Source organism: Trachypithecus francoisi, unplaced genomic scaffold (genome assembly GCF_009764315.1).
Source record: "Trachypithecus francoisi isolate TF-2019V2 unplaced genomic scaffold, Tfra_2.0 Lachesis_group15, whole genome shotgun sequence".
NCBI lineage: Eukaryota > Metazoa > Chordata > Mammalia > Primates > Cercopithecidae > Trachypithecus > Trachypithecus francoisi.
Genome location: NW_022681460.1, coordinates 1,048,886 through 1,063,087, shown reverse-complemented (window position 1 = coordinate 1,063,087; position 14,202 = coordinate 1,048,886). Strand labels below are relative to the sequence as shown.

The 14,202-nt window shown below is 47.9% G+C and overlaps 1 protein-coding gene across 3 annotated transcripts in view; it reads right to left on the bottom strand.

The window, feature by feature from the left end:
* The window catches only part of WDR27 (WD repeat domain 27), a 244,945-nt gene that overhangs the window by 214,734 nt on the left and 16,009 nt on the right, over positions 1 to 14,202 (bottom strand). For all 3 annotated transcript variants that reach the window (XR_004442681.1, XM_033234187.1, XM_033234186.1), the window contains exons 3-12: positions 12,710 to 12,851; positions 10,991 to 11,115; positions 8,382 to 8,495; positions 7,271 to 7,322; positions 5,618 to 5,688; positions 4,543 to 4,663; positions 3,327 to 3,447; positions 1,839 to 1,942; positions 628 to 695; positions 253 to 374 (exon numbers count right to left, since the gene is read on the bottom strand). Coding sequence is in view for 2 of the 3 variants with exons in the window: in XM_033234187.1 (XP_033090078.1) it covers positions 253 to 374; positions 628 to 695; positions 1,839 to 1,942; positions 3,327 to 3,447; positions 4,543 to 4,663; positions 5,618 to 5,688; positions 7,271 to 7,322; positions 8,382 to 8,495; positions 10,991 to 11,115; positions 12,710 to 12,851 (1,040 nt within the window). In the remaining variant the exon portion in view is untranslated. The remainder of the gene's footprint in view (positions 1 to 252; positions 375 to 627; positions 696 to 1,838; positions 1,943 to 3,326; positions 3,448 to 4,542; positions 4,664 to 5,617; positions 5,689 to 7,270; positions 7,323 to 8,381; positions 8,496 to 10,990; positions 11,116 to 12,709; positions 12,852 to 14,202) is intronic.

Here is a 14,202-nt window from a genome sequence, read left to right as displayed (position 1 = left end):
AAATTAATACATTCTTAATAAAAGTGCTGCTTTATAATGTACATCCTGTTCTGAAATAAAATAGTGTTTCAATTAAAATAAACTATCAACTATTTCAACAAGACAGAAGCAACAGCATGAAAAAATGTTTCTTCCAAACAGTGTTGGTAGAGCTCAGAGTTTCCTAAACGTTGTTTCTGAACATAGAAAGAAATCCAAATGCCGCTTACTTGGTGAATACGCACACACACTCCACACTTGAAGACACTCTACCTGGCTGGCACCCAGAGGCTCTGCCTCAGGCCGGGACACTGCTGAGCCCTGACCAGCGCGGCCGGGTCGATCTCCAACACGGCAATCTTCCTGCCAAAGAGGGAGGCCAGCAAGCACAGCATCTGCAGGGACATAGTTTCAACATCGTTAGCGACACTGCCCAGTAAAAGCAGACTAAATGTGCATCTGCACACATATCCTAACTTCTGCTTCATTCTCACAGCAGCAACATCGCCCCGCCACTCCTAAAACATTTTCACACACAAAACCCCATTTACTCAGCCAGTCGTTACAGGATCACTCCAAAGAAAGGAGAAACTGGAGGCACAGATCAGCACGTCTCACAGACAGGGAGGGCCGTATCTCAGGACTGACCTTGTGATCCGCGGTGCGGTTCCCCAGGGCACACGATCCGGCCAGCGGGATGCTGAGGCTCTGGAAATCTTCAGTTCAGCAAAGACCAGGAAGAACATGATGGGGAGGGAGGGGGCACACACATGGAGTCACTGCCCAGGCCCCGCCACACACATCGCAGGCTGGGCACCACATATTCACACATACAAGGCCCCAGGCCACACACACACCAGAGCACAGACCACACACACACACACCAGGCCCTGAGCCTCACACATGCCAGGCCCCATTCTGAGGCCGGGCCGTGACTCGGACTGGGTCCTGCAGCTCAGCCTCCTGGAGAAGCCACATGTCCAGCACCAGATCAGAAAGGAAATGTGTCATGAGAGCTGTGACCATCTGGGGGAAGGAAAGGCTGAGTTTTCAAGGAGAAGCCACGCCTGGCTGAGCTGAGGAGGGGCAGGGACGGGTGGCTGAAGGGAAGGGGGCACATGAAGACACAGACGGATCCCGCAGCCCCACAGAGGTCTGAGCATTCAGGGCTGGAAAGGAGGCACCGAGAGGAGCAGCGCCTGGGAGGCCACCGAGGAGGCCCTGCTGCAGCGGAGGAGAGGGACAGAATCCAGCCTGCTTTTCAGAAGTCGCCTGGGCTCCTAAGCAGAAAGGGTGCAGCTGGTGGCAGCCACAGAGCCAGGAGAGGACAGGTGGGAACCACTGGGGTCAGGGGATGAGATGGGGGTCTTGAGGGAGGGAGATGAGGTGGGGGATGGGGGATGGGGGTAGAGGTGACTATCCCTACATTTCTGGGGGTGGCGGAAACTGGAGAAGGGAACCAGAGCTGGAGAGGAGAGTGCCTCGGCCAGGTTCATGCCGTGCGAGCCTGGGGCTCCGGGAGGCTCTCCAGGAATGGTGGAGAATCCAGGGGCTTCCCAAGGTGCTCCTGTGGGTGTTCCACGCTGCTGAGGCCCGCGCAGCCGGGAGTGCCAAGCAAGGGCCTGGTGGACGGAGGGAAGGAGCGGCTCCAGGGCTGAGTGCCCGAGGGTCCGGGAAGGGCCCTTGTCCTTCAGTTCCAGCAGCACAGAGGTCCGCACATCCCCAGTGCTGAGTTGTGACTGAAGCATCTCATCCTCAGATTCACACGGCGGCGCCTTCTCCACAAACATTTTCACCACCCCACATGCCAGTCAGAGGAGAACATTCCAGTTAGGTGGCGTTGACACCAAAGATCTTACCCCTGTAACATAAAGCAGCTTCCACTTCCAGGTTTGCCAGGTTAAACATGAACAAGCCCACCGAACTTCCAATCCACACGCACTGGGTGTTCTCAGAAGAAAGACTGATTTAAGGAAAAAAAGAAAAGAATAATTAGATGTTCTCAGAAGAAAGACTGATTTAAGGAAAAAAAAGAAAAAAGAATACACACTAATCTTATTCCTGAAGGCTGGGCCCCACATCCGCCCCCTCGCCTGCTGTGAGCTCTCCGCAGGAGTGGGGAGCGTGGGCCGGGGCAGGTTCGTGCCAGTGAGAACCACATCTGTGCCAGGCTGGTATTTCAGCCTGTGGTGGGTCCCCTGGGCACCTGCTAATGTCTGTGAAGATGCTCGCTCTGACCTCTGTGGTTTCCATTTTCTTCTAAGGTTACAGAAAAGGTTGGCGCCAGCGCCTGGGCCAAGGCCACTGCTCAGGTAGCCTCCGAGTGACCAGACTTGAAGGCCACGCAAGGTGCCCACCCCTGGGAATGAGGAACCAACTCCAGGAGGAAAGTAGCTGGCCTGAGGTGGCAGAGTTAATACCACTGCCAACGGGGTCTGTTAACGCACTGAGAAGCCACCTCCAGAAAGGCTGGACGTGCACTTGGCAGAGGCCCCCAGCAGGAACCTATTTTCCAGACCTCCCCCTCTCCAGCTCCGCCCCAGGCAGCACCCTGGGCACCTCCTGGGCATCCACCAGCACCAGTCCGCGGTTCACCCAACGACTATCGTCAACAGAATGGGTCGTGTGGCTCTGGCTTAGCTCTGAGGGATCCCTCTGCTCTAGGTAAGACAGGGAAGCCTCAAAGTGCCTCAGGTGCATGCACCTGCCGGGAGCACAGCATCCAGCCTCCTTGCCCACCCTGCTTCCTCTCTGTGGTTTGGACCAAGCAGGGAATATTCTGCTCCAGGGGCAGCTCTGCACAGAGACACAGACAAGCAATGGCCAAGGCCACTCAAAAAAAGGTTGCCCCCTAATCTCAAGCATTTTGGGGAGGAGAGGTCAACGTAATTGTAATACATTATTTAATCACAGTTAAACAGTACTTCCTTATGTTGCCAAATACGTATAATATTTCTACTGCGCACAGAAATAAATAAAACTTGTCTGAGGTTAACTTTAAATGTGTAAAGTACAGCACAGTGGTAGATGGGAAAGTCTAGGCCATTCTGATCATCACTTTCTCTTTCTAAAGAAAAAGTCATATCACAGAGGCAAAGATCTCCCTAGACTTTGGTAATACGCTTAAAAATCCTCCAATTCCTTTTATTAAAGATACTTACATATCATTGCCCAAATTTACCAACTTTAAGATTTAAAACATGCAATCCCAAGAACGAGATTAGTAATAATCAGAGACAAAAATAATTCGATTTTATTTCAGTCATTCTTAGAAAATGAACTTAATGTTCCTCTAAGGAATTTAAGTGTTTCCTTTATACGGCATAGGCCAAGTTTTTGATGCTTACCATCCACATGCAGAATTTGGGATGAGTGAGAGATCGCAGGGTGCAAGTCTCAGTACAGGAAATGTTACTTCAACCTGCTCTTCTTTTCCCAGAACACTTGTAGAGGGAAGCTGGCTTTCTTCTAGGGAACAGAATTATTGACAATCTGAGAAGTGAACTTAAACACGTTCGTCAGATTTAAAGGCTGAGGACTGCCACCGAGACGCTGCAGTGAATGTGCACCGCGGAGTCACTCGGATCACACGTCGAGGAAAGCACTAAGGTAACACCCAGCATAACACCCAGCAGGACGTGTGGGGATCACGTGTCGAGGAAAGCACGCGGGTAACACCCAGCAGCATGCTGCCTGGAAGCGATGCAACTCCAAGTGCAGAACCAGAGCAAGGGAGTGGGAAAGAGGAGATGATTAACTGAAAGAATTTAACTTTGTACTTGCTAAAACGAAGCTTAAGATTTGCTTCAGTAGTAGATAATTATTTATCAAATAAATAACAAAAACGAAGGTTTAAAATGTTAGGAAAAAATTGATATACTGGATAAAGGTAATTTCAGACTTAATATGAAAAAAATAGCTTAAAGTCATCTACAAAAAAACACAACCTAAAAGAAAGAGTAACCAGAGTGAGGAAGAGCGTAGGCTGTGAGCACAGGGACGATTGCTGCAATATGAAACGTCAGCTGCACACACCAATGGAAGAGGCGGCCCCTGGACTGAAAAGTAAAATCAACGTTTTCTTCCGGGAGAGGGTCAGCTCCTTTGTGACAGTACAGGAGATAAAAAGCGCACAGAAGTAAGCTGTGGTCAACAGGAAGCAACTCTGGACAGCAGGAGAGGAGGTGAGGACGAGGGTGCGGGGCAGGTGCAGGTGGCATCTGAGTCCTGCAGTGTACTTTTCTGATCAGCATGACCTGCCCTCCTCAGTCGCCCACTGCAGGAAAGCAACCCATAGCCGCGCAGCTGCTGCCGTGGGGCCTCTGCTCTTTGGTTCACCAAAGCCCCTCACCCTTGTCCCCACACACACCAGGTGCCTCCGTCTGCTGATGGCCCACCCCTCACATGACCTGCAGGGCCTCAGTGGTTTTCTGAGGTTGCGGCCATTGGCTTCTCCTACATTGGCACCTCTCTCTCCCCTCTGTGTGACCTAGGGCCCTCCACACGGCGCCTGCTGAAAGACTGGGCCAAGGGGGAGGCCTGAGGAGGGTCTGAGCAACCCACCTGGCTGACTGCACAGCCCAGACTTAAGCCTTCTCGTGGAGAAAGTCTCCGTCTTCTTCCTTAGGTCAACCCGTGCCACACGACGATAGTGGTGTTCATCCATCAAACTGAAGATCCAAAGCTACAAAAGCAAAGAACATGCAGACACGGCGCTGCAGCAAAGGTCCTTACGCAGAAGCAGCAACACCAGAGGAGGAACAGTGAGGACAGACACGTCACAGGAAATTCCCTCCACAGCCTGCAGAGGCTCCTGGCACAGCTCTCTCCTGCCTTCAATATCCACCCTGGAGGCCCTCCTTACAGCCCACGCCCACGGTGTCAGAGCACTTTCGCACGGCTGGCACATTAGCTCAGAGCACACAGGCAGGATCCTATTGTGCAGGCCTCCCCAAGATGCTCCTCCAGGACCCCTGGGCGCCAGGCTCTCTGCACACACCCCACTGCTCCTCCGGGACCCCCGGGCGCCAGGCTCCCTGCACATACCCCACAGCGTCACAGCCAAGAGCACGTCCCACATGCCCTGGGTGAGAAAACAAGGGCAACAGTGGTTAACTTTGTCAAAAGGAAAAAAAAAATTTTAAGTCTTCATGTGAAATGAACTTAAAATGCTCACGTAAAAAAATGTTTTGAAAAAGACCAATATCTTCAGGTTTTTCAACAGTGTGTAAAGCTGATGGGAAACAGGAGCACAAGGAGCACTGGGGATGCCACCAGAGGAGCCATCCAGGGAGCCTCTCCGGGTGGCAGGCAGCGTGCGTGGGATGCCTGCTCATAGCCCTCTTCTCATCAGGTTTTAAAGGTCACGTGAGTGGCCCTCACTTGAGCGGCACTCCAGAACCATGTATGGAGCTCTGGGACGTGCAGACCCAGCTCCTCCGCAGACCAGGGGGCCCAGGGCCATACTGAACCTGCAGTGATGCTGAGACCCACAAAAGGTCACATTCTCAGCACTGAGGTGGACAGGTTTTTTCAAATCACAGGAAAATACAAAGTAGCATGAAGACGGAGACCCCTGTGTACAGGCTCACGTACAGGAACGTCTGGGAACGGGAACTTCACTCTGTGGCTGTCTCACCTGGCCGTCAGCACACCCAGTGATCAGCTGCCTGCTTTCTGCATCAATGAACAAGCTGAGAAGAGGATATGCTGGTGAAAGCAACATTGGAAAATTTAGCTTTATAAGTGCCTGGTACCAGGTAAGCCGAGAACGATCAGTTTTACTTATCTCTTTACACATAATATTTAGTTACAGTATTTCTGTTAGTCAAGTTTGAACTATTCCAAAATAATTTCTTCACCAAAAAGCAAAAATTGCACGTGAATACAAATGTTGAAAGCCCCATGAGCACAAGGAAGACTGGGGACATCACCCCAAAAGGACCTTTCGGGAGTCTGCCTCAGATGGGTCCCAAGGAATCCCATCCCACCTGCCTGACAGAAGGCCTGGTGGGCTTAAACCACGGCCCAGCTCTGGCTGCTTCACAGCCTGGACGGAGGGCAGCACTGGTGTTCAATCAACATTGCACTTGGGGCAGAAGGATTCCTGAGTCAGCCACAAATAATAAAATTACAGACTAGGTGATGAAAACAGCAATCAAATGGATGCCTTGTTTCCTTGGAAAAAAAAAATTGTTGCCTAGGATGTCATTTCACTGAAAATTTACTCTAAACTGTCAATACTTTAGGAGAATTCGATAAATGAATATTGAAAAATGCTACACGTCCTAATCAAACTATGAACAAAATCAAAGATCAAGTGTATCACTGTTCTTGGCAACCAAATAGTAATTCTGTATAATTAATTTCAGAAAAAAAGATTCCAACATACTTCCAAGAAATGCGCTTCACCCTGAAAGAAAGCAATGTTTTCAAGTCATTATAGCACCACAGTCTACACATGGATACACTAACCTCAGAAAGAATGTTAAATCTTTGAGAAGATATAACAGTAACTCTACCAGGTCACCAAAGTATATGTATATTCTTTAAGGGGCATTTTCATGTCATTTCTCCCACGAAAGAATGCTCTCCTTTTAATTCCCTAACTCTCTTCTTCCGGAAAGACAGAACATGCAAAAGAGCAGCAAAGCGAATGCAGGTAACCAGTGCCCTGAGGCGCCAGGAGGACAAGCACAGGGGCTGCACTGGAGAGGTGCGGGGGCGTCACAGGCCGCTCCTCGTGCCGTGCTCCACGGACACCTGCAGCATCAATGCTGCGTCTGTGTGGCCGTGTGCCAGCTTTATTTACCAACAAAAATCCATGTGAGGGAAGAACGCAAGGGCCCTGGCATTCATGAGCCGCACACGTAGGTGCCCAGTACCTGACCATGAGGCCGGGGTGAGGTGCACGCCCACGCACATGCTAAATGGGCAGGGCAGTCCTGGCCCTATCAACACTGCTGGTTCTGGGACTTGTTTCTACAGAGAGCAGAGGGCTCGCCTTCCCTGGGTGCTCAGGCATTTTATCTGACAGCAAATGTGCTTTACTCCTCCAAAACAAAAAGGCCCAGACTCCAAGCATACATTTAATTTTAAGTGAAAAACATCAAGGACATTCACTGTTAAGTGAATCTTCTCCCTGTGTGGACGGGAGTGAAGGGCTGTAAGTCTGAGATTGCCTCATTCAGATCCACTTGAATGTCAGGGCTCCATCTTATGCCCTGGAACATGCTCTAGAAACCGTGGTTACACACAGTCTATTTACAGGAAACATGAGTTTTAAATTTACCTGATAACACAGATGAACTGTATATTAATGATCCTGTACAATGGTCCCAGACCTTTGGACAAACAAGATTCTTTAGAAGAGGTAACAATGTTGCCATTTTTGCAACAGGTTAAGCTAACAGTACTATCCAATATCAGATTAGTCAACATAAATGATTATCTAAAACAGAAAACAATAAAATGAGCACAAAAATAAGAAAAATATAGAAACACAATAAAAGATGTCAGAATCAAAAAGAAAAAATTAACATCACTTCCATAAATAAACCCCTGGTGGATTGAAGAATTGGAAACAAACACGAAACCAGGTTAAAAACAGTTCCCAGGTACTTAGTCAACACTGCCAAGACAGGAGAACCAAGCGGGAGACTGTACCGGTCTACACCCTGTCAGGTGCACACTCGCGGGTCAGGTCTACACCCTGTCAGGTGCACACTCGCGGGTCAGGTCTACACCCTGTCAGGTGCACACTAGTGGGTCAGGTCTACACCCTGTCAGGTGTACACTCGCGGGTCAGTTCTACACTGTCAGGTGCACACTCGCGGGTCAGGTCTACACCCTGTCAGGTGCACACTCGCGGGTCAGGTCTACACCCTGTCAGGTGCACACTCGCGGGTCAGGTCTACACCCTGTCAGGTGCACACTAGTGGGTCAGGTCTACACCCTGTCAGGTGTACACTCGCGGGTCAGTTCTACACTGTCAGGTGCACACTGGTGTCAGCTGGCTAAAAACTGAATTCGCATTTCATTTTCTTCCAGATCCTCATTTCGTGCTGACGGAGCCCTCCACCCTGGAACTGGCTCTCCTGCTCTGGGCCTGGGAAATGCCGTGGAGAAGAATTTGTGCTTGGGCTCTCCCAGGCCCGGGATGCAGTTGTGGGAAATCCGGGGCTGCAGAGCCGTCCTGTCAGGAATCCAAGCCCAGTCACCCTGGCAAAACACCGGGCTTGGTGTTTCCATGGAAATCAGGACAGCGGTCGCCTTGCGGAAGTGGGGTAGAAACAACATCACTCAGGCGGCAGTGGCCGTGAAGCCACCGCACAGCTCCCGTCACCACAGGTCTTTCCACAGCGCGTGCCACGTGGGAACGCCGTCCATCGTCCATCCCTCACCTTAAAGCCTCTGTCCTCGGACACCGAGATGAGGGTGCCTGCTCGCCAGGGACAGAACTCCACCGCAGTCACTGGGCCCAAGTGGCCCTGCAGCTCGGCCCGGATAGCCTGAGTCTGACAGAATGCGTGCAGGAAGGTCAGTGATGGAACTCTGTGGTGGTTATTAACATCAGGATGTTCTACGTATGTCACAGAAAATAGCTGTTACAAAATAAAGCCCATATTATTCCTCTTTTCAAGTTGGAACTCTCTGTATATAACTCAAGGGTGAAAAGTCAGATGTCTGAGCTAAGAGGAAAGCTCAGGCCACAGGCACAGTCTCAGCAGTGTTAAAAGATGACACTAACCAGAGCTGACCCTGAGCAAATTAGGAACCTGGCGTCTCCTCAGGAACACTGTCTCCCTACCGGCTGCCCCATGCATCCGCCCTGAGGCTCCCTGCCTGTAACTCAGAACGTACTGCTCTGCGTCCCCAATCCCTCAGCACCTGTTTTCCGCCTGGGACTTCCTACAGCAAGACAAGATGGTGCAGCAGTAGGTGCTCATAGTTATCCTTTCCTCCTGAAGTCCCTAAAGCCTCCTACAGCCAAGAGAGCACCCCAGAAGTGTCAGCATCACAAGCTGGAGACGCACAGAGCTTCGTGTTTATATGGAAATCAGGCTTGAACAGCATGACTGAGGAATGGAGTAGTCAGAGCCTCGGGGGTTCCTAAAGGTCACAGTCATCGCCCTGAGAATATCCCCAGGGGATTCCAGGCAGACGTGCTGGGGTACTGTTCTTGAATTTTACAGCACTCCATTTAAATAAGACAAATATCCCTTAGAATACATGCAGAAAAAATAAACATGTATATATGGTGACTTAACTTACAAACAGACATTTAACTCTGAAAGACCTTCTCTAGTAATACAACATATCGCCATCAACAAATACAACTTAGGATACTGAGTATATTATGCCAGTTACCATTAGATTGTTAAAAATAAAAGGCAAGACTATATAACCTGTGTAGGAATAGGGAGTCATGAGACTGAGTGTTATGAAATACACATTTCCATTTTCTCCAATTTCTATAAAATAAAGCTAGTCCACTGTCTATGGTATGAATAACATTATAGCCTGAAAAATATTTATTTCCTTTTGACATTTTACGTTGATTAAAAAGTGCCTTTTACCAGAAAGTGCTCAATACTCATTTGAAGTCTTTCAAATCAAATAGCATAAACTGTTGACTTGCCGAGTATGCTGTTAAAAGAATGTGAGCTCTTCATGGACTCACGTGACAGCCATTCCCCACGTCTGAAAGTCATTCTCCCTGAGTGAAGCGTCTTTCAATTGACACGCCTGCTGCTAAGGAAGCCTGGCGAGGATCCCACGGGCTACACACGCATCTGTACAAGGCACCTGCTTACTCACCTGCTATGTGCCCAACTCAGGGGTGTGGCTCCGACCTGACCCCAGGCTGACTGTTCTCTCCATCTGGGACCCAGTATCTTCCTTCAAACACTAACAGTTTTACGCTTCTTCCTAATCCACTTTGGTTTTCCTTTTCCTGACACAACAATGTTAAATCTTCGGACGTTAATGGTAGTTTTGTTATAAATGGTGGGGTGGCCTAATGTTAATCTATCAATCACAGGATGTTTACAACAAAACATGAAATACTTACAACTGAAACAGCAACATATCCAGAAAGCTTTCACAGACAGACTAGAAATAGTGTAAAGCCCTTCACCTAACTCCTAGATGCTTCCCATCATCTCTCTGTGGTTTAACTCACGATGTGAACTTTTTAAATTTATGAGCCTTAATTTCATCATTAGTCCAAAAATAGTCTGAAGACATCAATGTGTTCTCTCCCAAAATGCCTATTACACATGAGGCCCATGAGAACCAATCTAACATCCTCCCTCGCCTACATTTATTAAGTGGCTATCACAGGAAAAGCGACGCAGGCAAACAGCTTTGTTGGCCATGTTGACCTGGCAAATCAAAGCCACAAAAACGACCCCAGGCCTGGGGTCATCTCCAAAATCAGGCTTGGGCAGAGCAACAATTCAGAGGAACCGAGTCTTCCTTCGTGTTCCCTTAGATTCCCACTTTCTGGTTTCTAACACTGCTTTCAACATTGCAATGGGGCAGCTGACTGTTCCAGTCACACCCGAGGTTGAAATCACACAGCCAGGAAGAGGCGACACATTTCCTTAAACTAACCCTGGTGATGAAATGGCTGCGAAAAGTCTGATTCTTGATGAAAAGAACATCTTGATAAAAGATATAAACAAAAGCGCTATGCTAGGAAGGATGCCTACAGTCAGGGAATATCTGAGAAATAAAAGTTTTGTAGAACATGTTTCTCTAAAGTCATGCCTGATACCATATTCCATAGGGAGTTTTAATATTTATATAAATATTACTATCTGACACCAGTGGTTTTCCAATTGCAACATAAAGATATGATTTTATAAAAGTAAACTAAATTTAAGATATAGCTTTTAAAAAAAGGAGTATAGAAAAAAAGAAAAGACAGCTGGGGAAGGTCCCAGAACCTGGGAGGCCCCATCAGCCAAACCCTTCTGTGAAATTCACGTGTGAATTTCAATCTTACCTCAATATCCAGCATGAATACTTTGTTTCCAGCACACACGGCAACAACATGATCATCCAGGCTCAACTGTAAACACAGCACCTTTCCCAAAAGCGAGCCCACGACAGTCCCTCGAGGGACCAGCCCTAGAGTGAGTTTCACCATTAGTGCCAGTTCACCAAATGCATTCAGCATTACATTAATCTGAGAAAAACACGGAGAATGTAACCCTCTATTCTAAAATTACGGAGAGAATGCCAATGAGCTTTGATGTGATTTTGATTCTCTAAGAAGATCAAAAATACTGGATATAGAGAAGTCTTCTGAAAACCTGGGGAATGCAGCACTTCCCCGCAGAGAATCCCTCCACATCAAAACAGGAAGACGCCCTCCTCTGGAGGCTGCGGTACCCACGCAGTGAGAGTCATAATCATCAAACTGCGTGTTTCGATGCTTCTCACCCGCATCCAACCCCTTGTCCACCCTCATGTCCAGGTTCAGCTAACATCCATTGGAAGGAAGGGAGTAGAAGCCTATCCAACTGAGGCCTCCAGGGACTAAGCAATGGCAGGACACCCACAAGCAGCCAGGCGGTTCCCAAGACCCAGACAACAAATGCAGCAGCTGCAGCCTGATGCAGAGTCCGTCATGCAAATCCACAAAGGTGAAGGAAAAAATGGCGAGCAAGGTCATCTGGTCCTAGTGTGCACCACGGACCTATCACCAGCAAAATGCAGATATACTCCACCCAGAGCCTGGGAGAGACACATGTGCACATGCTCCACAGCCACCAAGTCTACAGAGAGACATGTGATCGTGTCCCACAGCCACCCAGAGCCTAGAGAGACACATATGTTCACATCACACAGCCACCCAGTCTAGAGAGAGATACGTACTCATGTCCCTACATAGAATACATAGGTTTAGAGTCTCTTTGCATTTATGTTTTAACATAATCCTCTAACTTCTCTATATAATTCCGCAAAACTCAAATTCCTTAATGTGGTCCCCACCTAACTTTTCAACTTCCTCAGATGAGACTCTCCTAACATCAGCACGTTCCAAGCACAGAGGCAGGTTCTCATGCTTCCCAGGGCCTTGGCACATTTGGGTTCATCTGCCAAAAGCACAGTCCCCTATCCCGTCCCTTCTCACCCTCAGCCCACATGCCCCTCCCTGAGATCCCGTATCTCAAAGTACCCCCACGCATGTGCGTGCTGCCCTGGCCTCATCTGCCTTCTCCGCTGCACACTCACAATTCATAGCCACTTGGTCACTGGCTTACATAGTGTCTCTCTCAAACTCTGAGCTGTGACTTCCACAGGATTTGGGATCAAGCCCTTCCTATTCACCACTGGTCTCCAGCCTGAAATATTACAGGTGCTCAAGAAACCTTGCTGTGCAAGAAAAGAATATTTCAACTTTCCTACATGCTTTCAGGTTGATACAAAATTGACAGTTCTTAAAATAAAAAGGGACATAAGATCAAAACCAATGAGCCTGTAAGATCAGCATAACACACAGCAAAGGTCAGTGAATCTGAATGGCCTGGTGTCCTCCCATATAAAGCACCCTGCTTGCATGCCTGGTTTCAAGGTAAAGGGAATACAAAATTATCCCAAATCCCCCCGAGGGAACGGTGCTGCCCAAGAGAAACACACTTGGGTGGTACCAAGTATACTGAAGGATGAGTTATTCCTTTTGTAGGTTTTTAAAAACACGTTTTAGATTTTCATTTACCTTGAAGTACTTTCTCTCTACATTCATCCAGGTTCCACATTATAACATAATCCAGCGATGCTGAGCAGATTAGAAGTGGGTTCACTTTATTTCCAAAAGCCATAGCAGTAATTGGCTGATGGTGTCCTCGTAAGATTAGAAGCTGAGAAAATTAACAAAAATAAAACACAGATTATAGACAATATTTAAAAATAAGAGTATAACAACATAACTTCAAACCTAAGAAATAAAAAGATTGAGTTTTTCAAATACATTCATTTTACATATTGTTAATTCATTTGTTAAAATCTCTGCTATGTAGTACTAAATTATTCTCTCAACCATTTCACTGCTATTCACTGTCACACACACTAATAAAAAGATACAGGTTACCTCGTTCTTCCATTTCTTTATTTTTTTTTTTTTTTTTTTGAGACAGAGTCTGGCTCTGCCGCCAGGCTGGAGTGCAGTGGCCGGATCTCAGCTCACTGCAAGCTCCGCTCCCAGGTTCACGCCATTCTCCTGCCTCAGCCTCCCGAGTAACTGGGACTACAGGCGCCCGCCACCTCGCCCGGCTAATTTTTTTGTATTTTTTAGTCGAGACGGGGTTTCACCGTGTTAGCCAGGATGGTCTCGATCTCCTGACCTCGTGATCCGCCCGTCTCGGCCTCCCAAAGTGCTGGGATTACAGGCTTGAGCCACCGCGCCCGGCCCCATTTCTTTATAACTTGTTAGTTAACCAAATATAGAACATGTCTCCACTACACGCCAGAAGAGGTAACAGCTGAGGTGAAAACTGAAGAAGAAGAAGAATGAGGGGTTGACAAAAGGAGGGGAGCAATGAGGTCCCAGGGAAAACAAGGCATGGGTAAGAAACTGCTGAGACAAGGAAAGGAGTGGGAGGAGGCTGGAGAAAGGTGAGGCCCAGGTGTGGGGACCTTGGCAACTACACAAGGAGTGTTGATAGCACTCTAGGAAATTAAAATCCAGCAAAAAAATGCACAGTCAGAATAATACAATGACTAGATTTGTTTTCCAGGAACAAAACATTGCTAAAAGTAGGGAGCAGACGAGTGTTGGGGGTACACTGGGCTGGAATGCATGAAAACACTCAAGGGAAATCCAGTAGAGACCTGGACTAAGATAGTGACGACGGAGATGGAGAGAAGATGATGACGGAAGATTCCGTGACCAACGGACACGGAGGGATGGAGGGAAAAACAAAAGCAAAGGGATAGGGTTTGAGGTTAAAATCCTGGGTGAACAATGCCTCAAGAACAAAAAACAAAGGGAAAATGGGATGGGACGAGGGTAGATCATGGTCCATTTGGTCCATAGTAAGTTGAGATGCTTATAAGGTGATGTTAAATAGACAACGGGCAGTTTGATATGAGAGATATCACTGGAGAATTCCACTTCTAGTAAAGGCAGGATACATCACCTCATCAGTACCAACCCTACTGATGAGAATTACAAGAAAAACTGGACAAAATTAAATATATATATACACATAT